Here is a 25169-nt window from a genome sequence, read left to right as displayed (position 1 = left end):
GTCATTGACAACGGTACGGCCAATCAAATTGAAGCAGTCGTATTTTGCATTTTGTCCACAATAACACGTATTAGTTAGTGGCTTACCTACAACATGCGACAATTTATTTATGTGTTTCTATTTATCTGTAATTTAATAAATAAGGCAAGTAGCACATACTGTTGTCTGTCACTGAGTGCGCCGATTACAAAGCTATAATTCATAATCCCACATTTTACTGTTACCGATCATCATGGCGGGAAGCTTGTGTTGGTGCCAGTAGACAAACCTGAAGTAAGCCCAACAAGATTTGAGGATGTATACCCGACGAATAATATTTATTGCGCAGCATAGTAAGTATCGTTTTTTCAATAGTTGGAGTATACAGTAGCGTAAGAAGAAGTCGTGGTAGAAAGAGAGAGGTGGCCTACTCGACACGGGACACGATGTTCACAAAAGCACATCAGTTATCGTACTCGGACCTTTTCACAAGTTATCAAACACAAAGCGGCTATGGTTCTGCACATCGCTTGAAATCACGTCGTCTGCTCCAGCCATTAAAAATGTCTTTCTTATTGATGACATTCTTCAGTTCCTGCTCAGCGATGTCTTTTATCATGGAATCTTGTGCCACTATGTTTGCTGTTTGTTATTTTTCTTCTCTTCTGATTTCTTTTTGCATGAGGGACGGTTACGTAACTTTCTTTGGCACATGCTTCAGTAGCCATTTCCCCTGTCAGTGATAATTTAATCAAGTTTTCATAACCTGGTGATATCTCTCTCCATGTCAAGGCATGTGATCTTATCTCTCCAGTTTCAGTTTAATTCTCAGAAACTGCTTTCTTTTCCTACAGCTTTATGTTTCTTTCTTGGATAGGATTGGGCTCCACCTCTCTTGCTTTGCTGAACTCATTGTGTGCAGTTTGTAGTTCGCTTGTCCAGACTGGTGTGTAGTACTTTGTCACATCTCTATGATTGGTACGTGTCTTTGGCTGTCTTGATGATTCTGCTGTTAAAATCTTTGACAGCATTGTTAGGGTTTCTTTCTTCCACTGTAAGTGCCCCTGTGAGTTCGTTAGTGTGCATACTGGAGTCCCCATTGTGCCTTCTTGTAATTACATCTTGCAAACTGGGGTTGTTTTGGTGCCATGCTTCTTGCGATGGTAAAAAGCATTGGCCAGTAATCATTTCCTCCTACAGGGTTCGCAGGGTCCTTACCTATCCTTACAAGTCCTTACCTAGAGAATTTCCACCGTAAGGCCTTTAGGTCACTATATTTGCCATGCGGTCCTTACAATTCCTCACATACGTCCTTACATTTTCTCTGTGACCCTTACAAGTCCTTATATCGATAAAATATTACCACAGATTTATTTTTCATGCCTCTTATAAATCCACAAATTTATTTCGGAGTCAACTTTGGCGCAGAATACAGACAATTCTTTGCCTCGCCGCTGTTTTAATCACATGACTGCCAAGTCTTGTTAGCGACGAGAACTGATGTTTCGCAAGAATTTAGTCTTGACGAGTGACCACATTTCTTTGTTTTCTTGACGATTCAAAAAATGCTGGGGAAGTGATCTTTTCAGGAGAACTGGCTAAAAGGAGAAAAAATGTAAAGACTGATTGATAATAAAAGACTCTGAAGATAAACATTGTGCACGATGTGCTGCCTGCGGAATATCTGGGAATCTTTCGTCAATGGGTGAAAGTGTTTTGAAGAAGCACATGCTTACTGATAGACAAAAGAAGCACATGAAAGTATTTCTGGATTTGTGTTACAGATTACTTTCGTATTACTTAGATTACAGATTACTCCCAAGCCTTTTCATTCCTCTTCTGATCCTCTAAGCCTTTGCATACCTTGTAGTCACCTTAACTAAAAAAAAACTTTTGGTCTACACATCTGTACTACATAGTTGCCCCTCTGTATTTGCAAAAAAACACTCTTCTTTCAAAAGGTCTTTAGAAACTTATCTCTTTCTTGAACCAGAGCCTTGATCTTCTAGTACTGTACATAGCTCTATTTCTCTCTCTCCCTCCTTTTGAGTGTGTGTGAGAAAGAGACATGAACTGACTTTTGTATTACACCAAAGAATGGCTTTCAGGTCTTGCAATTATTATTATTTAGATTTCTAGAAAACTTGGAACATTAACATTAACGGTGTATGTTATCAGCGCGCTAAAGAGACTTTTTAAGTTATCTAAATATGGCAGATAGGCATCAAAGTTAACTCTTTGATTATTTATTACTAGAATAGTAATACATGTATTTCAGAACATAGACAAGACCTAAGATTCATAAATAATACCTCTTTCCGACAGTACATGAGAAAAACTTAAGCATTGATGACTGTCACTTAGGTCTTTACAAATGCATAAAAGGTCCTTACTTGGCACCATCCGGATCCCTGATCCCTGGGAAACTGTGGGCCCGGCTTCTCGTGCTGGGGTTGAACACCCAGCCTCTCTTTGGCTGGGTAACTAAACTGGCCCACCCCTTTCTCTTATGCTTTTCCTTTTCTCCCTTACCTTTCATCTATATTCTTTTTCTACACATCAACATCTCCATGTTACACTATTGTTTTATCTCTCCCATATTCTGTCTTCACTGGTCTCTCTGCTTTCTTTTTCTTATCATGCCTTTCTTTTGACACGGTTTTTCTCTGTGGCCTCCTTTAGGCCCACTGCCATGCAGGGCGGCCTATGGATGATGGGATCCTGAAGGTTGAGGTCCCTGATGCAACCCATCATACCAACACACCTCTTTGGCCCAGATGTCTCCTAGATGGGAGGTTGCTGTGGCCCACAACAATCAACCGGCTGTTAGCGTATTGACCTAGCTTTGCTAGAAGGCTGCGGCTGGGGTCAATCTGGTCTTCATACTTCATCATTATGCATCCCTGGTGTGACCCTGTTGGAAATGCTCTAAATGGTACCGTTCAGTCGCATCCCCTTGTTGGACTTCGTGGTAGGTGGGAAGCATAAGGAACGAATCATATTCTTTCCATTATGGCACAAAAAAACCGTGGGAAAGCAGTAAGATAGGATGGATTTTGGATAATGGGGATGAAATGAGAGAGAATGTTGAGGGGGCCTGGCCCCGTTTTTTTGTAGTGGAGGGTGCAGAGCCAGCCCAGCTGCTCTCCTTCCTCTCCCCTTTCGCAATAGCAAAAAGGGTTTAAGAACATTTCTCTCAACATGTTTCACTATTAAACGTCTGCACTCTGGACAGGTCCTTGTCCAGTGCGCAGATCAAAAGGCAAGTGAAGGACTGTGCCGATGGGACAGCTCGTCAAGTACTATAAAAGTAACAATGCACCAATCTTTAAATTCTTCAAAGGGGGTCATTCGATGCCCCACCTTTTCCAGGATGTCAGAGCTTGACATCAAAGGAGAAGTGGTATCCCAAGTGGTCTCAGCAGTGCCAAGTGGCATCCTAAAGGACAGGAAATCTATCACCACAAACACATTTTTCCTGACTCTTGCCCAAAATACCTGACCATTGAGAAAAGTCTCTTATTATAACTTCACCATTGTGCTGCTTCACCTCTCAGCATTGTGGTCATGGGGTCAAATGCCAAATGTGCTAACTGACAGGTCTCAAGTTGTTTCTTCTAGAGACTGCCTAAGTGGAAGGAACAGGCAGTTCCTGCTCGGCAATTGTTTCAAGACAACCATCAACCTCTGTATCCATCCAGATGGACATGACATGGGTCTCTTCTGAGGACCCTGTCCCAGTCCATCAGGCTATACCTCCTCCTCCTTTTACAGGCTGTGGTGGCACCCAATCATCACAAGCATCTCAAACCACAAAAGCATCATAGTCCAAGCTTCCTTCTTCACCAGTCAGAAACACTACATGCCAGCAGTAAGCTTGTTATATTTTTAAACAGGCAAGGAAAGTTGCATGGCAGAGGTTTGTGTCCTCATTGTGCTCCCACACCACTTCCACCACGCGGTGTGGGCGGCTATGAGGAAGATAAAGGGAAGGTTTCAGGCTCTCGATAGGCCACCTGCAGGCTGGAGACTGTTCTCACAGAGGCAAGAGATGTTGCTAATTCCTTGGCATTGTGGACAATAAACTAGCAGGGCACACTGATACTTTAAGACAGTGACAGTTCAAACACCACCAAGGTTTTAGATCACTGCACCAGGAAATTAAATGTAATAGAGAGAAGCACACTCTTGAGGTTATAATTTCAGAGAAAAAAGACAAGTTGAAAAAAATGTATATATATATTTCTTTTAGAAAGCCTAGTGGAGATATTTCAGGTTGTGGTGTAGTGTGTGCCATAGTGATAAAACAGGAACACCTTCATGTAGCATCAAGTAATACAAGTTTCACTTACAGAATTCCAAAGATGTCAGCATGGGGTGTGTATGTTATGCTAAGACATAGGGTTCCTTCACTTTCAGTTGTAGAAAACATGATCATCTGTTTCTTGCTGACACTTAACAGGTCAAGCAAGTGGAGAGGTTGTGAAGACAGCTACCAAAAGTCTTCTGGCAGACTTTGAAAGCTCTGACTATAGAGTGCTGGAGATATTTGTTCATATTTGCTGGGTTGATGAAAACTTTGAGGTGAGAAATGTTATGCTATTATTTAAATGGAATACACTTACACAGGCTTACCAAAACAATAAACTATTATTAAAATCACAGTGTTGAAAATTGTATGGTTTGTTCATGAAGTTTGGAAGTCCGAAGCTCTAAAGAGGAATACAAAATTAAGAATCTACAGAATGTCCTTTTGGATTTACTCTGTGGAAGTGAATGCTGGAAGATATCAGCAAAAATCAGGCAGAAACTAGAGACCTTCCAAACCAAATGTCTGATGTCAATTTTCAAGATATTCTGGCCTAACATGATTACTCATGAAGAAATCCTTACAGGAGTCAGCTGCACAAATATGACAAATGTAATTCAGAAAAGAATATAGAAATGTCTAGGGCATGTGTGCAGAATAAAACCAGAGGCACCACCCAAAATTGGCTTTTAATTATTGGACAGCTAATGGCAAGAGGCAACATGGTCGGCCACAAGAAACATGGCAAAAGTCAGTAGAGAGAGAAAACTTACGGACCAGAAACTATCCTGGAACAACAAGGGTAGAATTTTAGCTGACAAACAAATATGGAGGTCTCTAGAGGATGCCTTCTGTACCACCATGGTACTAAGAGGCTAAGTGATAAACAATCATGCTTGGGTAGCTGCAGCAAAATATACTAACAGATATAATTCAGTTAATCTATATTAGTGTATATTTTAAGAACAAGTAAAGCATATGTAATTGTAATTATTAATATGTTATGTAAAATCTTTGAATATTTTCATAATGGCTGGCTGCTTGGCAAACAAAAAGGACTCTGGCTAAAAAAGAGAGGAAGAAAATTTTTAATTTGTTTTGTGGATCATTTCTGTAAAATTTAAAACTGGCCTTTTCATTTTTGTGCAGCATGTACTACATAATTCCGACAAAGATTGGCAGCATTTACACACTGTAGATGTAGACAAGGATTTCGCCAGCGTGCAGCAAACTTCTGAGGCTAACAAGTATGTTGACATGAGAAATATATACAATGGGTGGTCAAAAACTTGGAAGACAACCTAGTTCAAAGTTTTTATCTAGTAGTGTGATGTTTTATTACTGCAGTTCAACCTCTTACTAAACAATTTAATTCCATTTTGAGAAATTGAAAAAATAAACTTCCAGATTCAGCAAAAAGTTAGTTAAAACTCCTTTGTGTTTTGGACAGGAGGTGGAAAGTGGATCCTAAATACAAATTCTATGAGTGTTTCTAATGTCTCATTATAGACCTCTGGTGAAGATGGGGGCTGTTGCAGTTTGAATCGCATGACAGAGAACCTGCATTGAAAATTGTCTTTAAAATGACTTGTCATCACATTTTCAATGATCTTAAACTGCTTGGCAAATATACTGTTTTAAGATTTCAGATAAAGTATGAAGCAATAGTGAAGGTTCAAACAAATTTAATTTGAAATTTTTCTGAAACAGTGCTAAGTTTGGGCCTACTTTACTGGCAGATCATCTTCATAACTTGGCTGATGGGTTGCCCTGTGCTGGTAAGTGAGAAGGTTTTGTTTACTTGATGTTTTAGCAAGTTTCACATAAGAAGTGTACACGAAGAGGCTTTATCATTTGCAGCCTTGTAGTTCAGGTTAGACAATGTGTGACTGATCCTGTTGAAAGCCATGTCTGTGTCTTGCAGTCAGCCAATGAAGTCACAAGTGTAAACTTTATTTCATTTGTAGTGAAAATGATGCGTCCAGTAAATATGGTATGGGTAGAAAATAGATTGGTATGTGTTTATCTGCGTGCTCATTGCTGCATTAATTATTCAACATCCAGTGTTCACTTCTTAATGTGTCGGATTATTTGTTTCTTGCATATGCTCAGTTCTCCATGTGTGCTTTCATTTCATGCATGCATGTGTGTGCGTGATCAGTTCTTCACATATGTTCGTGTGTGTTCAGTTCATGTGTGCTACCTTCATGTGTGTATGCTTATGGGAATGAGCTATGCTCATTTTTATCATTGTCATGTACAAAATATATTTTGCCTTCAGAAAAATGTTTTTTACTGATGCTTTTGTTTCATACATGGTTGTTGTTTCGTTTGAAGTTTTTCATGTGCAGTCTTTTGAGCTTGCATCCAGACAGGGACATGCGCTTGACAAAATTATTATTATTTATATTATGATGCTGTCTCTAACACATAACCATGTGTATACATGCATGCACACACTCTCTCTCTCTTAAAATGTGATTTGTCATGGGTTGTTAATCTTATATCACACGCACACACTTTATTTTTAATCAAACTTTTTTGATGATCTTGTGCAGGTTGCCTGGTGGATGTGATCTTTGTACAACCATTCAACACAAGCAGGTGGGGAGCAGAACTGCAGTTAGCTGGTTTTCAGCTGCAGCATGCTACAAAAACTGTGGCACTAACTGTGATGGTTATCACAAGCTGTGGCTTTAACTAACTGTGATGTTTATCGCAAGTTACGGCACTAATTGTTGATTTTAACTAAGAGTGAGCCCTATACATTGTCACCAGGACTGTTGTGATGTGAATAGCAATCACCTTACAATAGTCTCAGTAGCAGTCATTGTGAACTGAACTGAATATGCTTATGATTACAGATCCAGAACAGGCTGATTTAGTGCAGAAATCTTATGCAGTTTTTATTGTTTTATTGTTGTTATAATGCTGTAATAGTTTTCATTTTATATTTTTTGTGGTGGCTGGTGTCTACAGGGAGATGAGTGTGATGGTGCTAGGTGCTTGCTTGCGGCTGAATAAGTGGCATGGCGCACAAGTGACCCTTCTTGTGGCACGCAAGGATGAAGAGAATGACACATGTCAGCTATGGAAGACAGTTCTGCATGCAGACATCCAAAACACAGAGGAGCGTATTTCATTGAAGATACCAGTCTGGCGAGGCACCATCTCAATTCAGGTGTCACAAATAACTGCATTACGTGCACATGTGTGTTATGCATGCTTTATTATAGATAAGGGCCAGTGTTGGTATGGTCTAGTTTTCTTGTGCATACATATAGGGTGCTGTCTTGTTTGAGTTTTGTTTTCATCTACACAGGTCAAGAAATGTGGAAATTCCCCAACCTCTGGGGAAAGTGAACACTATGGACAAAACTTTGTGCATTATGTATTATTTAACTGGATAGTTCTTTATGCGAAACAACTTACCATGTAGTGCATTATATGTTCCATTTTTGTATTGGAAGATTAGAAATGTGATCATACTCAGCTTGTGTTGGGTGGAAAACTGGAAACTGGTGCTGAAAGTGTCTAGGAAAGTAAGGAATTTGTTTCGTGACTTTGATACAGATGAATGGTCTTAGTTTCTGTCAGAAAAGTACAGACCCTGATTTGAATTAACGTGATTTGCAGCAGTTATGCATCTGCTATCTGGCTAGCGATGGGCTAGTAGCAATAGATGGAATGATATTATGATGTTATTTCTGTTTATTCTCTCCCTTTCCATATCCACCACCTACCCACTATCGAATCCTTTACACGTGCACAGAAAACACACACCTCTTCTGTAAACATTACTCCTAACAACCTATCCCATAATGCTAGTCCTTTGTCACACCATTCCTTTTGCAATATCATGTTACTTTCGGCTCTTGGTCTTGTTGTTTGGCTCCTCTTTGTGTTTTCTGTATTTGATTTGATTTTTCATTTAGTACGGTTGTTTATTCTTTTATAGTTCACATGTTATTTGTTTGTTTTCCTGTCACTCGTATCCTGTCCATGTGTTGTTCTTGTTCTTAAGCACTAAGAGCATGCTCCTTAGATAGGTGAGTATGTGCTTTTCAAATTTTGCATTTATTTAGTATTCATATTGCTGCTAAAGGAAACGTTCACTGTATCAACCACTTGGTTTCAGGATATAAAAAGTGTCATGCAGTCAGAGGTTTCTCTGGAGTGTCTTGACCTCAAGCAGATGAAAAGAAAAATGAACAGTCTCTTGGCACTTGAAAAGAATTTCCTGACTGAGGTGGGTGTAGGTGCAGCAATCTTTTTTTCCCCACTCAATATGGACGTAATGATGCAATTGAGCTATAGCTATGAAGATAGGCAGAGTTAACAATCAGTATGCAGAACCTGGTGTTTTAAATGAGTTAATCAACTGGGTGTGAAAGTATTCTGCAGTATTTCTATATGAGGTGTTTCTCAATTTCATTTGAAGAACATTGCTTTTATTCATGGATGTATGTAGGTGGACTGATGACTGTCTGCCGAGACCAATGCTTAGCCTCTTGCAATTTTCTCTGCTGTTAGTCTCTGGGAGCTTAAGCCATGAATGTGACTAAACCAGAAGCTTTGTGCCTTGCTGTAGTATTAACTGAAAAAATTGTCTGCAAGCAGTCCTTAAATACAAGTTTGTGTTTTAATGAACAGTACAGAGTTGTGTTTCTTATAACAGGGTGGAGATAGGGAGAACAATGCAGTTGCGTTTCTTTTAACAGAATGGAGATGGGGGAGAAGCTGGTTGTACGCTGGTACTTGGGCCAACACTGGAAATGCTGGCATGTGTCAGCCTTGATACTGTGCCTCTCTATCTGCTGGATTCCTTGACTCTTCGTGTGCATCCTTTGCTACAAAAAAAAATATCGTTCCGTTGAACCTTGCCATGTCTTTGTTTAGTCTGCCCAAGGCTAAAATAACATCATTTTGAAACACAAAAGTGATTTTGTTGTTAGAGACAAAAATCAGTTGCCAAGTTTAACCACAGTGTCTGTAAATTAAAACTTAGGAAATGCCAACTTTGTCAGATTTTGTGGACTTGAAGTATTGATTATGAAGGGACATGAAAAGGATTTCTATAAAATATTGGAGACAACAGCATCATAGGATATTTATAATTACTTGGTTTAGGCTTTTGTGATTTATTTACAAGTTTTATTATCAGTACTTTTGTAGTCCTGGGTTATTCAGTTTATGATTTATTTACAAGCTTTATTATCAATATTCGTGTTATTCAGTGGAGTGCTTCAGAGTTACTGCTTGATGAGAATTACAGAAATATGCATAGCAGCTTGGAAGCATGACTTAAAGCAGGGTTTCTGACATTTTGGTAATGTATGACTGTTGTTTTGAAAAATGTGTAAACAGCAAGGTGATGCACTATCATTTGGGGTTGTCTTTACTGTGCCATTTAGCTTGTCATCTAAAATCTTTTGAAAAATGTGGTTTAACTTTCGTAGGAAACTAAACAGCGAATTAAATATTACTTATTATGACAAGTTTCGTCTTTTTTCCCCAGACATTTTCTTTTTCATTGATTAAAAGTAATAAGTTTATTTTTACTGTTAATATTTGTCTGTACTTACAACAATTCTCACTTTTTGGTATGTTTCCTCCTCAAACATCTTCCTTCATGTTTGTTTCTGCATTAAGCACCACACTAAGGAATAATGCGCACTTTTTGTCGTGCTTTATTCTTTAATATCTTTATTCGTTATTGTTGTGACTGTAAATGCAAGGTACATATGTAGTTAATGGGGAGTGAATAACAGCTGAGAAGTAGATGAGTAGTACACGGAAAGTGAGGTACTGTGGATAAAGTATGTAATTGAAAGTAGACCATAGACCAAGAGATACATTTACTCTCAAACTGTCTAGTTCCTTAACTTTATCTGCAGTCATGTGAAAGAAAACAGCCCTTTTGGAGCCTTACTCAGTTCCTTGTCTTACGCAGTGAGTAAATATCTGTTTGCTCCGTTCCCTGCCTTACATAGTGAACAAATACCTATGAACTCAAATCTGTTTTATATGGTGAATAAATACCGATGTATTCAGTTCACTATCTTATATGGTAAGTAAATACCAAAGTACGGGTAGTCCTCGGGTTACGACGGTCTCGAGTTACGTCGTTTCGTGGTTACGACGCTCATTCCGACTTACGAGGTCAGTGCATCAAAGAAAAGGAAGGCCATCACCATGGAGGTGAAAATGGATATCATAAGGCAATCTGAGAAGGGGGAAACAACAACAGAAATTAGCAGGTCATTAGGACTTAGTCGTTCGACTGTCGCGACGATTATCAAGGATAAAGACCGCATCCTTGAACACGTGACAGGATCTGCTCCTATGACAGCGACAGTGATAACAAAGCGTAGTGTACTGCACAATATTGTACTGTACTTATGTTTATTGATAATTATGTAGGGTACTGTGTTAGGATAGGTGTTTGGATAGGCTTAGTGTTTGCAGTACTGTACTGTTATTATGATACAGTACTGTATGAACGTATCATCTGACTTACGTCGAAATTCGGTTTACGACGCCGCGTTAAGAACGGATCCCCGTCGTAAGTCGAGGACTACCTGTAATTAGTTCCTTGTCTTACAGTGAGTAAATAGCCACATACTCAGTTCACTGTCTTATATGGTGAGTAAATACCTATGTACTCAGGTTTGTCTTACACAATGAGTAATTACATAGGTATTAAATATCTATGTACTTGATTCCTTGTCTTACACAGTTCTGTCTTACCCAGTGAGTAAATATATATTATGCAGATCTCTGTCTTACAGGGTGAGCAAATGTCTATTTACAATTTCCTATGTCCTCCCTATTTTTAAGGGAAAATTAAAAGTGTTCCTAAAATACCTTTTTTCAGCTTGGACTTACTAGAGTATGAAAAGTCACTGTCCTGGCCAGATATACCAGATAGTGTTTGTGTGTGTGCCTTTCTATGTGCAGGAGGGTGTGGTTGTCAAGCTGGGTGTTTTTGACGTGTCCTCTGTCCCACCAGCTGCAGCTCAAGGCCTGTCTACTATGGCCTGGAAAGAGGCTGCTAGTAGTGGGTCTTACAAGACAGGTATGTCTGAGCTTTCGTGATAGCTGGGGCAAAACAAACTTGCGATATGCTTGCTGATAAAACAAAGCTCTTTAACTGTACCAGATGACAAAGGAAATAAAGGGTTACACGAGCTTTTTTAACCATTGAAAGTTGTGTGCCTGGTAGCAAGCTAGCATGTTGGCACTACTGGTCAGGTGAGCTCAAAGAAAGAGAATTTATGCATTGGCCTTGGGTTTGCTTTGTAGATATTGGAGGGCAGTTGCTTACCTGACTAGTGGCGCGCTTTGCGTGCCAGGTAGTGCTAGGTCACTGTCAAGTGTCAGGGAGACAATTTTCACCAGTTAAAGAGCTACTGTAACCCTTCATATCCTACGGTCATGTCATCTGGCAACTGTAATAAAACCAACTGATTTTTATTTTTGAGAAATATTTTTTCTGGTCAAAATAATGCATTTTTGCAGTGCTGATTTAGAGGTATGGTTCTTGTTATTACAACTATTTTATTTAATTTCAGAGAGAGAGAAGATTTTGAGCAAACACCATCTATTTCTGATTGTAAGGGGCAGGTGGAGGGAGGCAGACCACTACACAGGCCTTACCCTTCGCTCACCTTCTGAGATCAGTGCAAAACTCTTTGAAGATTTGCACCTTTTAGCCTATTTCCGCAGCAAAATTGAAAAGGTTAGCAGAATTGAAGCAGAATCAATTGCTTTCATTTCATACCTCTAACATAGCATTTCTATAATTACAGTCAAACTTTACTCATTGAATGCATGTCTATTCCTAAAAATTGTTTGGTTAATAAATCCTTCAACTTTGAAAAAATCCTGCTGCTTGTCATTATTCTGCTGCATGTCCCACGTCACCAAGTTGTGACAGATTCTGCTTCTGCCAAATCTTCGCTGTGTGCTGTCATCTCTCTGCTGGATCTTGTTTCCTCCACATGTCATTTGAACACTCCCTTCTGAAACGTGGGTAGTACTAATTCACAGCCATTGTTAAGATTCTCTGGCTTGTCATCATCAAGACCAGCATCGTTGCGATCAAAGTGAACCAGTTAATGTCATCACCTGTAGCACCAGCTGGAAACACGACCGACCAATTCAACATGGTTGTATGAGAACATGTTGAGCTTTTCAACGCCCAGTCTATATCGTCAGCACATTAGTCACTGAAGTGTTGACATTGTAGAGTTAGTAACAGATCGCCACCTCCATATTTTCATCATCACTGACACGTGGCTTAAACAGCAAGGCGATGACAGTGTGTTTGTCCATCTCACTCCAGTGGGCTACTGTCTGAAATCATTCCCTCACCTCACGTGGAGGCGGCATTGCTATTATCTACAAATCATCACTTGCCAAGTACCTTTTACTACTGCTTTATCGTTCCCACATACATCTTTTGAATGTGTACGTCTCTTTTTGGGCTTCCTATTGCTCAGTGCACCTGTTCTGCATCTATAGACCCCCTCCGAGTGCCAAGAACAAACTCAGCCTCTACCTTTTTCTCTGAATGTCATGATATGCTGGACTATAGCAGTGACTCACTGGACCTGCAGTGCTTCTTGAAGATGTTAATGTCCATTTTGACAACAAGTCTCAACCTGACACAGTAAAAATGTCAGAATTGTTGCACACTTTTCATCTTGTCCAGTTTGTTTTGCAGTCCACTCATAAAAGAAATCACATCTTAGATTGGTCATGCATCGACCTGATGACCAATTAGTGCATGAAATTGATGTTTCTCAAGATCTCACATCTGATTATTAATGTGTATTGATTGAACTTGATCACAGATGTACATTGACGCCAGTTTTTAGACTCACTCGTCCATTATGCAGTGTTGATATACTGATATTACATGGCATGTTCTTTTAGAAACCTAGGTCATCGCATGCTGCCACCAATTTGGAGGATATGCAAAGTCAGCAAAACTTAATTTATTATAGCCTAAACAGCAAGCAAGAGGTTTAAAAATGTATGATTGGATGATGTGTGATGTGATAGTGATGCATGATGTATGATACAGTGATAATGTGATGTGTGATGCTGTGATGATATGTTATGTGACTAGGCAAGTACAGACACAAGGGAAGAGGTGGAGCCTCAGATTCACACATTCCTTGATAACCTGCCTGCCATCAGTGCTGATCTCTTCAAAGATGTTGACAACATTTGGATGAAAATGGATCTTGGGGGTATGCTGCTAGGTGTTTTTTGTACGATCTTTTGAATGTGATTCTAGTGGAAACTTTTGGTGAAGATGTGTATGCTTGGGTCCTCGGTGGAGATTTTTGTGTTTGGATGATAGAACCAGCATATTGTGTTTGGGTGTTGGAGCCAACATCTTTTGAGTGGTTGATGTGTGGTCCAATTGTTGATCAAACCTTGCATATTCATTTGGAATGTCAGAGTGGTGGTGTGGACGCAAGGCAGTAAAACCCTCATTGCTTTTTATCAAGAACATTTTCTGCAGAATAGAGGGTTTAGAGTGATATGTTGGCATGAGTTACATCTGTGTTTTAAGTCACAGAAGTCAGCCACACCAGGACATGTGTCTGTAAAACAGTAAGATGACAGCCTTTGTGTCTGTAGAGGTTATGAACAACTGTAGCCTTTCAGATAAGAAGCTGGCGACATTTTATGTTTATGTGCATTAGAAGCAAAGGTGAATACCACTGAACTGAGGCACATTATACAACTGGCCCAGGATATTCTCTTGAAGAAGGCTACACAGATGTGGAAAGACACTTCACACAGTGATGCCAGTTTATCCCAGTCCCATGTGTACTGTGGTGAGTAATCAAATTGTCCTGACTGGGTTATGCAGACTTTCATTCACAAAGTATCATGGTCAAGCATGCCATGCAAAAAAAAAAAGGCTTAGGTAAAAGTCATTGAGATTTTCAGCAAAGAATGAGCCAGTAGTTTGTAGTGTGAGAAGTTACTGAGCTTTCTTATAAAGAATAATCAAACAGTTTGTAGTATGATAAGTAATTGAGCTTTCCAATAAAGAATATGCATGCATGATGCTTATCTAGTCTTTCTTAAAAATGAACACAGATTTATAGTAGTTGTCTCTCTTCAGTCTGCTTAATAATTCCACGCCCTTCTGTTCAGTGGGGTTGCACTGGATCTCTTGTGTTCAATGGGATGGCACCTGAACCTGATTCCTCTGTTCAAGAACCTTAACATGTTGCACCAGGCACCCATGCAGTGCATTTGTACTGGTAGGTGTTGATGGGGATTAATGGAAAACATTGATACTGTTACAGACATGATCTGCGAGCCCAGCAAGTGGCCAGAACGAGCCAGGCTGATGCAGGACGAGACAAAGACCAAAGTTTTGAGTCGTTACCAGTCCAGTGACAGCATGACCACATCCTCATCACCGCTGTTTGTGGATGAGTGTAAGCTTCATAAACTTTCTCCATTATCTGACAAGATGATTGACATCAGCTGGGCCACACCCACTCAGGAAACTGATTGTCTGTGTGCCAATGTGGAGGCTGGAGGAGAGGGTAATGGGTGTGTGTGCTCATGCTCCAAATAGCTAAACGAAGGATTTTTTTTTTGTTTACCCACATCAACATAATCTTGCAGGGGAACCATACATACAATAATCACATGTCGATGTCGTTTTGACTGCTGACTGTTTGCTCTGTTCATGTTGACATCGTGCTGAGAAGTGTCTTGAAAGGTTCTCGTTTTCCTATTTTTCTTTGCACATTCACCCTGACATTTACAACAAGGGATGCCATTATTCAACTCACCATCCAATCATTAAGTAGCCAACACTGACAAGAGGGAGACCAACCTACTGACACTCTCCCTAGCCTACAGGTGTCATGGGGGGACAGGTGATTAACCCCCCTCCCTTTGTCAGTCTACTAGGAACAGGCAGACAGGTGTGGGAGATCCCTGAGGTGTCCCTCTTTCCCTAGACATTGATGCCTCTGTCAGCCAGCTGGTTGTGCTTAGCTGCTGTAACCACTTAAGGCTATCTACTCCATACAACATCTCTACTTTGTCACTTTCTTGTGCAAGGGGTCGTTGACTTGTCAATAGCTAGACCCTAATTGGGGTGATTGTTACTTCCCCTCCAAGGTTACCACATGACAGGTGACAACCCTTGGGCAGCTACAAAGGTGATAGCATAGCTGATAAGCAGTTTGCTGGTTACAATGGCATTCTCCATGCAGTTTGCTTCTGCTTACAAGTGACACACTTTGCTTGTTGCCTATCTGTGCACCACTTTCAGCTTTTGTATCCTGCTTCTCAACAGTCATTAGCGTGTGCTTTGATTCATAAACACAGGGAGTTACCTTTGATGACCTGACAAAACTTCTGCCAGAAATTCAACTGCCGATGACTGGTGTGGGAGAAAGCAGATGTTACCTCTTGTCTTTATAGCTGTCTGAGGTCTGTCTTGCTTGACCAGGAGAGCACCAGGCATGTGCTAGCACACTGTCAGAGTCAACTTCCAATGGTCAAAGAACAAATGTAGGCTATTATCTCCTCCTGTCATGTCATCTGGTAGGTCTTGAAGAAAGAAAATTTACGTTTATTTTTCGCTTAGTACATACATCGGAAATAAGCATTTTATGAAAAATAAACCCCCCTTCTATAAAAGTAATTGTTGCTGTCAGGTTAGCCATTAAGAGCTGTGAACATAACATGGCCATCCTCTTTTTGCAGAATGAAATATTTAAATGAGATATCTTTTTCTTGTGCAGCTTCAGTGGATGCTAAGGACATGCCGCGCTGGTTCAGACCAGATGGCAGTGCAATTTGCGACACATTCTCACCTGTTAAGGTGGCTGGTTTATCTTGTCACCTTCACCCCCTCCATTCCCCAATTGTTTTACAAGTGACTTGACTGTTACAGGTGACTTATCATGACTGTCCTACAAATGACTTAACATGACTGTCCTACAAGTGACGATTACTTTATATCTTGTGTTAATATCTATAATTACACATTTTTGTGATTGATGTACTTAAAGCTGGGACAGCTTGGAATTTTGACAAAAATAGTAATTTGCTATTTTGAGGTAATGGAATATTATGACAGTGTGGCATAGGATTTTATCTGCTTCTTAAACTGCTCCACTTGTATGGAGACAGAATGCATATTGAGCTTGCTGCAGTGGCTATAAAGTGAATGATGGACTGGATGCAATGTGAACATCCATGGTGGGCTAGGAGCCCCAAGAAAAGTGCCTGAAAAAAGAAAAAAATAATGGAGCCATGAATTGTGTATGATATATATATATAGGTCTGAGAGACTAGTCTTGTCATGAGTGTTTGTGCAGGGGTGAAATCTAGTTTTGGCATTAGCTTTGACTTGCAAAAGCTGCAAGTTGTGACCAACTTAAGTCTGATATATCTTAACATTCTTTCACGCACGCTCTCAATGGAGAGAGGAAACAAAGTTTGTTTCTGTAGATTTTTTATGAAATATATTTGATATGCAGCCTGTTCATAGGTGCAATAACAATCATTATTATGCATCATCTGCCTTAGATGGTTTGTTATAAATAGAAAGGGAATTCTTGTATAGCCAAGTATAATGGACAAGGCCTAGCCTAGATACTAAAACTTTGATTTGTCTTGACAGGCTCTTGGCACTCAGCGAAAACTGTCCAGCAAGGAGGCAACAACTCTTCCATGGCCAGAATGCAAGGACGTTCATTACCATGATGTTTTGTGAGTAATCAAACAGGCTGCTGTTGTGTACTTTGTTGAGCTTGCATACAGCAAGACCCAAGCATTCTGTATACTCAGAATTTGTGAATAGATTTTTTTTAGTGTGCTGAAGTTTGACAACTCTGTGCATTTCATTCATCAGAACAGAAATGAAGACAAAAGTAGAGAGTGATGGTGACCAAAATGAAAATACAAAAACTCTAAAACAGAAATTATTCTGTTTTTTAACCTGCCCACACTATTTGAATTATTTGCGCAAATTCTGTAAAACAGTTTATGTGTTGTTAACAAGTTTTTGTAAAATCGGGATAATCTGCATTGTATTTTATAGATGCACAAGTGCGAATCTACTGTTTGAATTGGGCTAATCTGTATTGTACGTGGAATGTGTTGGCAGTTTTGACCGTACTTGTATGACAGTTTTGCTTTTAATGATAAGTGATCTTACAATGTTTGACGTATTACAGTTATGAACATGACAAGCACACAGAGAAACAAGAACACTTCTTCAAGAAGTTTCGTGATGTCATCATGATGGAGGAATTTCACAGCTCCTTTGATAACCATCCACATATTCCTGCTGTAAGACGTCGTGCAGCATCAGCACGATCTTTTGTGGCCAGACCCAGGATGCACAGAAAGGCAGAACTAATGGAGGAGAGAAAACCTTGTACAAATGTTGATGGAGACAGTAAAGACAATGTGATAGGGACCAGTGGCATACACCATCTCCACAGAACAAGAAGCAAGTCGGCACTGCTGTCTTCTAACAGGATATCAACTTCGTCCTTGTGGCTACAACCTGCTAAAGGTACAAGGCACTTAATGCACCAGGAACACCATCAAATTTCTTCCTCTGTCCCACAACCAAGAGAAGCGCCAGATACTGTCAACATTTTCATTCCATCCTCTGTGACGAAAACATCTCAGATGTCGGAAACTGTCCATGTTTTCCCTCCATCCTCTCTGCCACCACTGAAAAGGAAAAGGTCACAGGCAGAAGATGCTGTCAATATTTTTGCTCCATCCTCTCTGAGGAAAGTGCCTCGGACAACAGAAGATGTCAACATTTTCACCACGCCAAAGATACTTCATAGCAGTGGGGACATCAGGGAGGGACAGGAGAACTCTGGGCGGCAAGAGCTTCGATCACAGAGACATCAGCGAGTAAGTCTTGCTGGGCTCATTTTGCCTTAAGCATGAAGCACAACCACTTGTTTCCATAAGGGTGTATTGATGCAATTAACTATAGAACTATGAAAACAGTCTATTTTCAGAATATATTCCACTGACTGATGCTTTTCATTTGTAGAAGCTGGAGGAAGTTTTGACCAGAGTGCTGCAAGAAGCTGGTGTTTCTTCTAGCGACCTCATCTACTCTTCATGTTTCCAAAAGCTTTGCCAAGTTACAAAATTTTATGTCAAGGTAATTTTCATTGTGAGTGGGGGTAGCTGCCATAGTCTGGCAGTGTATTTTAGTGAAAAAAACATCCCTAGGGTAGATGGAAATCTTGCCTTTTAAGCTTCATTTTGAGGAATACACTCATTTGCAATGTTCTGACATCACATTTAGGGTATAATAATTTAACAGTTTACACTTCTTTGAATTATTCATGATAAACTTATTTGCTACAATTTATGTTGGATGGAATCGGGCAAAGACGTGAGATGCAGGTGATGCATGGGGACCCCACCATCACTCAAGTAGTCAATATTAAGTGCTGTCTGTTGCAGCAACTGCCCAACTCCAAGAATTTAAAGAATGAAATGAGGAACATTGCACTTAAACAGGTTGAGCAGGTAAGACAACACCTTGTATTTTTGTTCTAATACTTTAATTCTTTGGAGTGAAAAATAACTAGCAATTAAGTCTTTCACATTAGGCCAAATCTTTTTCCCTTGCAGGTGGTTGATTTGGAAAGGCGACGCCAAGATCTTGCCATGAAGAAAAAGTTGCGTCCATCCACTATTCTGTGTCAATAACCAGTTTCGTTTAAATGTTTGTTGCAAATAAAACTGTTGTTTACTTTGTGAATGATCGCATGTGTCGTCCACCATCTCTTCCCTGAAAGGCTCCTCCTCCTCCTCCTCGCAAGAATCTGAAAGCAGACAACCAGATCTTAGACTCTTTCGTCCATCCTACAACCCACACACACAAAAAAACCGCTTCATTTCACTTGCGCTCATTTTACCCAGGATCCATCTCTTTGCCTTGTCCTCCAAACCAGTGCGTTCGCCCTCGCCCAGAAAAAGGCATGTCCCGTGCACGTCTCTCCATCATCATGCCTTGCAGGTTCTCCTGCCTAGACATGAAAGACCTGGGGTGGTGTTCAGTACATAATGCATTGTAACACCCTCATGTTATCATTAAGCCCATGGACTAAACTGCATCATCTAAACACTGACAATATTTGTATCGCTATTATAGTACATGGAGGAACATGCTTTAAAGGGATACTCAAGGCTTGTGATAAGGCTGTGGCGACGGTCAAACGTTTCAAAACTATATTTAGTTACAATTACAGAGCACGAGAGCAACACAGGAGAAATAAAGGATTCGTTTCTCACTTAATTACCACTCATTAGCACTATTTCGGTTGCCGATGTTTATAAAAACTGAAAAAATCCAGTGAAATCGACCCTTGTGTCCTTCCGCCAAGTAACCACGATAGCTTCCCGAGATGATTGAGCAGAGGAGGAGTCTTGTCATGTCAGAGTCTTGTTGTGACGTCAGTCTCTGACAGGAAGTGTTTGTGGTTTGTGTAAGGCTTGTAAGGCTCTGTCTTTCGGAAACTGATAAAAAGAAAATTTTGAATCTTTTCCCATCTTTTCATGGCAATCGGGTGCAGCACATTCTCGAGGCATGGTTCTCACTATGGAAACCACACGTCATAGGGTCACGTGACGGAGAACGAGACTTCGTGGAAGCAAACAAAGAGTCCCGTGTCATTTCTCTCATTAAACACAACATTCTACTAAAAACCTTCAACGTTGTCCACATGAACACACATATAAATAGATGAGATTCAAATTTATCCTACTCTACGCAATTCTAAGCAGTTTTATTTTGCCTTTAGAATCCCTTTAACCTTACATTCTATGCATGAATTGAAAAATGTACTATTGCACATACTTTGCACAAGATTTTCATCAACAGCTTTGAGAGAAATATTAAAAAATACTTACCCTCCACGGCTGAACTGTGCTGGAATTGCAAAAGTAGGTTTTGGTCGATGTGATATGATAATGTGTGGAGCTGAAAGAGAGGGAAGAAAGCTGCAGGCTGATGCAACTAAGTACCTATAGCATTAGCATCCTCATCCACACCTTTCTAAAGACAAGCTACTGCAATGATCCATGACTACAGTACATTTAACATTTCTAGCACTATATCCTCAGACACATTCTTTGTCCATGCTGGCCTGTTGCAGACATTACATACTTGCAAATATCTGGGGACTGTGCCCTCCATGAGGATTTTCTTCTCTGCGTGGGTAGTTTGCAGGTGGAGTGAAAAACCGGCCCCTGGGTGAGAAAGCTCCTCGGCCTCTGTCCATACCACCCTGACCACGGCCTCTTGAAACATCCTAAAGATCACACGACTGATATGCTGGTATTTTGGGATAGCAGAAATCCTAAATAGTAGTAACATGGTGTTATCTCATGCAGCAATTTTTCACATCTCCAACTGTCACTTAACTTTAAAATGTGACGGCTGCTTATTACTGTTTCATTGGGTAAGGAATAGCTCCAAGCATTACACATTTCTCACCTTATCACGATGCATTGGTGGAGGGACGCAAACAGGCAGTTGTAAAGGTGGCTGCTGCATCTGTATTGTGTGGCGATTTTCTAGTTTGACAAAGTCGTCAACGTGCATGGATGGAGGACGACTGGTGTTGGGAGGACGAGATCGGAAAAGGTCGTGCCCACGCCCTGACACCATTCCTTGTGTCATAATGCCTCGCCCACGCATAGGGGCAACTGTTGATCAGATTTAAATCATATCACTAAGCACATCACTCTAGTCTAATAATCACTTATCTAAAACGTTTTTTCTAGTTCTTGCCTAAACTGCAGTTGACTAGCATTGGACTGGATAGCTTTACGTGCAAATACCATTTTTTATGGTAAAATTTTTTTCTTTGAGTACTTACAAGATGACATGACTATATGGAGAGCTATCCTAACCACCTCAATTTCAGCACAGCAAACTTCACAAGGTAAATTTCAGAACAGAACATGCATTCATTACAGTGAACATATTGGATAGCAGGAGACTTCACATGGCTTGTCACGAGATCACAGAAACACGTCTTTACGGCAAGAAGCCAGTCGAAAAATTGGTGCAAGAAAGCTCACTGACTGGGAAGGGGGTTTGTGAAATTTTTGTTCTCCCTATTTATTGGTCAGGTTTGACCAAGCAAGCGGATAGCTGGAATTGTGCTACGGTCAGACCTCGATAAGTCGAACTCAAAGGGACCAGAAAAAAATGACTTACGGAGTTTTCGAGTTAGGGAAAATAGCATAATAGACGCAGGTTAATGAAGGACAATGTTTTCCCGGATTAATTACTGTATTATAACCGTTTATTATATTATATTATTTTATACAGATTAATGTAGTACTGTACTATCGAATAGTACAATCAAACAGCTTACCTTTAAAGAAAAAAGTCTGTTAACTTTGTTTGGCGTCGATCTGCCGACGCATCTCGCTCTAAAATCTTCTCAATCTCGTCAGTGGACCGGAACACATTGTCCTCGGGATTCGGCGTAGATTCCAAGGATCTGCGCAGTGTCTCAATAGCCTGCCTCGCTTCTTTTCCGCTGTGGGCAGGATGTGTATCACCATCCTTGTCGTCTTCCTCATCTCCACTCTCATCTTCCTTTTGTTCCTCGTTTGCCACAGCGGTCCAGTGGCGCAACGGTTAGCGCCTGTCACCAATACAGTGAAGGTTGGCTGCCCAGAGTTCATTTCTCGTCTCGGGCACGCTGTTCTTTCTCTGCACGTGGCATCTGTTTACAGGGCTGGCTGCTTGCGTAATATAGCCTTAGCTGCTGGCACGGCGTAAAACACAATCCCCCCCCCCTCCTCGTTTGCCACCTCAGCAATGTCAGCGTCCGTTAGTTCTCCACAAACATTCACCGCACTGTCAACTTGGAGAAAGTCTTGAAAGGACACTTCCTTATTGGCGCCTGTAGCTGTGAGAACCGTAGACCATTCTTTGGGGCTTGCAAGTGCGTCGTCTGTTTTCATTTGCATTCCCTCAAAGCCCCCTGAATCATCAACGGTTTGCTGTCCAAAACCGACTTTTTTGAAGTAGTTTTTGGTTGTTTCTTTTTGAACTTCATCCCAAGCTTTCCGGGCCATATACATAGCTTCTAGCAAGTCAATTCCAAGTGGGCGTTTGTCTTCGGTATCCCGCGGCAATTTTCTGACGATGAGTTTGCGGTATCGCAACTTGATAATAATGATGCCCTGGTCGAAAGGTTGAAGCTTAGATGTCGTGTTCGGAGGCAAAAACTTGTCATAGCTTTCATGATAGGGATCTGGTCATGTGCTGTGCAACTGTCGATGAAAAGGATGATTCTTCCTTTCTTCCGGACTATTGCTGCATCCACTTTCTTCAGCCACTTGCAGAAAAGCTCTGATGTCATCCAAACTTTCTTATTGGCCTCGTAATGCATGGGTAAGGTTTTCACACTTTTGAAGCATCTGGGTTTCATTGATTTCCCAATCAACAATGCGGGCAACTTCTCTGACTCACTCATGTTTGCACCCAAAAGAAGAGTCACGCGCTCCTTACTTTTTTCCCCCGCCGTGGCAAGATTCTACTTTAAAAGTCATTGTTTTGTCAGGAGTGTATTTGAAGAATAAACTGGTTTCGTCTGCACTGAAGATGTCATCAGGACTGTAACCTTCAACAATTTCTGGCAGTGTCTGTTTCCAGTGACTGCAATCTTCTGGCACTTGCGCACTTTCGCCGCATAGCGTTTTAAACACAATTCCGTGTCTTTACTTGAATTTGTCCAAACAACCATTGCTGGCTTTATATTCAAAATGGCCCACCATTTTGCAAATTCTTCTGCTTTTGCTTGCAAAAGCTTTCCGTCAGTAGGAACGTTCCTATCTATCACGTGCACTAACCACTTCAAAACGCATTGTTCAATGTCGGGATACTCACACTCTCTCATCATTTTCTGATGGCCACATGACTTCTCACTGTAGAGTTTCAAAATCTTCTCTTTCATAAAAGTGGGCAGCGTACTTGTGGGATGCCGAATTGCTTCGCAATTTCCACTTTCTTCTTGTTGCCCTTTTCGACGGCTCCAATGACTAACTTTTTCTGCGATTGACAACGTTTTCAGCTGACGCTCACCACTTGCCATTTCCGCGGCACGTACCGCACGGGAACAACCACACCGACACGAGCTCTATTCAGTGCTCGTCCCGATAAGAGACTGACAAAGATGAAAGGAAAATGGGGTAAAAGCGTCTTTCTTGAGACAGTTTGGAACATAGTTTGGAACAGTTTGAGACATAGTTGCGTCTGTCTGGTGATGACTCAAAATTAGACTAGCGGAGGTTGAAAGCCAAAAAAAATCTTCGAGTTAAGGAGATGTACAATACATTGGTCTTATTCTTAAAGAATTTGGCCGGGAACTAACAATTAATTCAATATAGGGAGGTTTTCGACTTAGGGAAGGTCGACTTATCGAGGTCTGACTGTAGCTAGTCAGGACAGCTCCATATAGTCATGTTATTTGGGACAGTAGAAAAAAGAAATGCAAGAATGTGCTCTGCATGAATATTTCAAAATGATGCAACCACTGCAATATGCTGATTTGTTTCCAGTAACTGTCCACACAAATAACAATTCCTGCCAAGGTGGTAAACAGCAAACATAATAACACTTAAAACATTCAAAAACTGCTTACCAAATGGCTTCTTTCCAGGACGTCCTCTATTAATGTTTATCACTTCTTGTGACTTGCGGCGATCTCTAAAAATTGGGAAGAAAAAAAATGGGGTTTTGTAAAAGCTCTAAGCAACGGTTTAGTTCTATTTATCAAGATAAGTGTGCATTCAAGCTATTGCTTTCCATGTTATTATTTGATGTCAGTTTTCCCTTCAACTTTATAAGGCTCAGGATCAAAACACTGGCAAACCTGGGTCGCTTAGGCCTCACAATGTCTTCTTGTCGCTCCTCGGCATCCTTTTTCAGCTCTTCCTGAAGGTCAAAGTCTGATAGGTAACGCTGGCACCATGCCAACAGGTCGCACTTGATGACTTCTGGCTCAGCGTCAGGTTCATCCAATGCTGGGTTAGCCAGCCAGCAGTTGACGCTCAGTCGATCATCATCAGTGTCTGTTAGTGAGTAAACACTCCGCTGGCTGAACAACTCCAGTAGGGATCGGCATGGTGGTAGAGTTACTTCCCATGACTCGGCGACTACAAGATGACAGAAAAAACATTTAGAGCTGTCATTTCCTGCTTCAGTGACTGGCTACAGTAGTGAAGACTAACACTGATTTTAGACTGGCCATTTAAACTTCAGTAACAGGTGCCCTCTTGCTCAAGTTTTGTTTTGGGTGTAGGGGTCATTGGTGGCTTTGTGCACTATAGGAGCACTCCTACTTAACCCTGTATTTACCTGTTCCCGCACTTGCCTCCCCTTCCTTAAGTAGTGCCACCAGGGAGGTAATGCTCTCTGAAAGGCTCTCCAGGGTCTCGTCTTCTTTTGACATTTCCTGCCATCACATACATCATACAGATTCCTGCCATCATCATATACATCATGCAAGTTTCTGCTGTCACATCCATTACAAACTAGTTTCGGTTACAATGTTATTCATGTCTATGTACCAAATGTATTTGTGTACACTGTTCTTTTCCATTTTCTCAACATAAACATCTGTGAAATGATGGTCAATAGGACAAGTCAGAGTGAATCCTGAAAGTATCTATTTTTGGAATAAGAAATATAAACCAGTGTGATAGAAAATCAATGTTTTACAGCCCCCCCCCCCCCCAAAAAAAAAAGATACTCCTTGTTCAGATCTACTCATTGCTAAAGTCTTCTATTCTTCAGATCAACATTTTAATG

General features: G+C 40.6%; 2 protein-coding genes across 4 annotated transcripts in view; one reads left to right on the top strand and one right to left on the bottom strand.

Moving 5' to 3' along the window:
• The first annotated feature begins 186 nt into the window (after positions 1 to 186).
• LOC112576485 (mdm2-binding protein-like) lies at positions 187 to 19094 on the top strand. Its single transcript, XM_025258950.1, has 20 exons — positions 187 to 332; positions 4442 to 4563; positions 5438 to 5535; positions 5999 to 6066; positions 6847 to 6892; positions 7268 to 7469; positions 8427 to 8537; positions 9010 to 9128; positions 10186 to 10240; positions 11249 to 11366; positions 11863 to 12029; positions 13425 to 13548; positions 14011 to 14145; positions 14626 to 14760; positions 16087 to 16166; positions 16971 to 17059; positions 17527 to 18226; positions 18372 to 18485; positions 18794 to 18859; positions 18965 to 19094. Exons 1-20 carry the CDS (start codon positions 296 to 298, stop codon positions 19040 to 19042), a joined length of 2664 nt encoding a protein of 887 aa, XP_025114735.1. The 5' UTR covers positions 187 to 295; the 3' UTR covers positions 19043 to 19094.
• Positions 18878 to 25169, bottom strand: part of LOC112576484 (protein virilizer homolog) — a 31381-nt gene continuing 25089 nt past the window's right edge. For all 3 annotated transcript variants that reach the window (XM_025258947.1, XM_025258949.1, XM_025258948.1), the window contains exons 33-40: positions 24717 to 24813; positions 24232 to 24514; positions 24001 to 24065; positions 20832 to 21043; positions 20502 to 20646; positions 20246 to 20315; positions 19252 to 19362; positions 18878 to 19158 (exon numbers count right to left, since the gene is read on the bottom strand). In XM_025258947.1, the coding sequence (XP_025114732.1) occupies positions 19083 to 19158; positions 19252 to 19362; positions 20246 to 20315; positions 20502 to 20646; positions 20832 to 21043; positions 24001 to 24065; positions 24232 to 24514; positions 24717 to 24813 (1059 nt within the window). In that variant the 3' untranslated portion in view covers positions 18878 to 19082. The remainder of the gene's footprint in view (positions 19159 to 19251; positions 19363 to 20245; positions 20316 to 20501; positions 20647 to 20831; positions 21044 to 24000; positions 24066 to 24231; positions 24515 to 24716; positions 24814 to 25169) is intronic.

This window comes from Pomacea canaliculata, linkage group LG12 (genome assembly GCF_003073045.1).
Source record: "Pomacea canaliculata isolate SZHN2017 linkage group LG12, ASM307304v1, whole genome shotgun sequence".
Taxonomy (NCBI): domain Eukaryota; kingdom Metazoa; phylum Mollusca; class Gastropoda; order Architaenioglossa; family Ampullariidae; genus Pomacea; species Pomacea canaliculata.
Note: the sequence above shows the minus strand (reverse complement) of the source record. Positions and strands in the feature narration are given on the sequence as shown.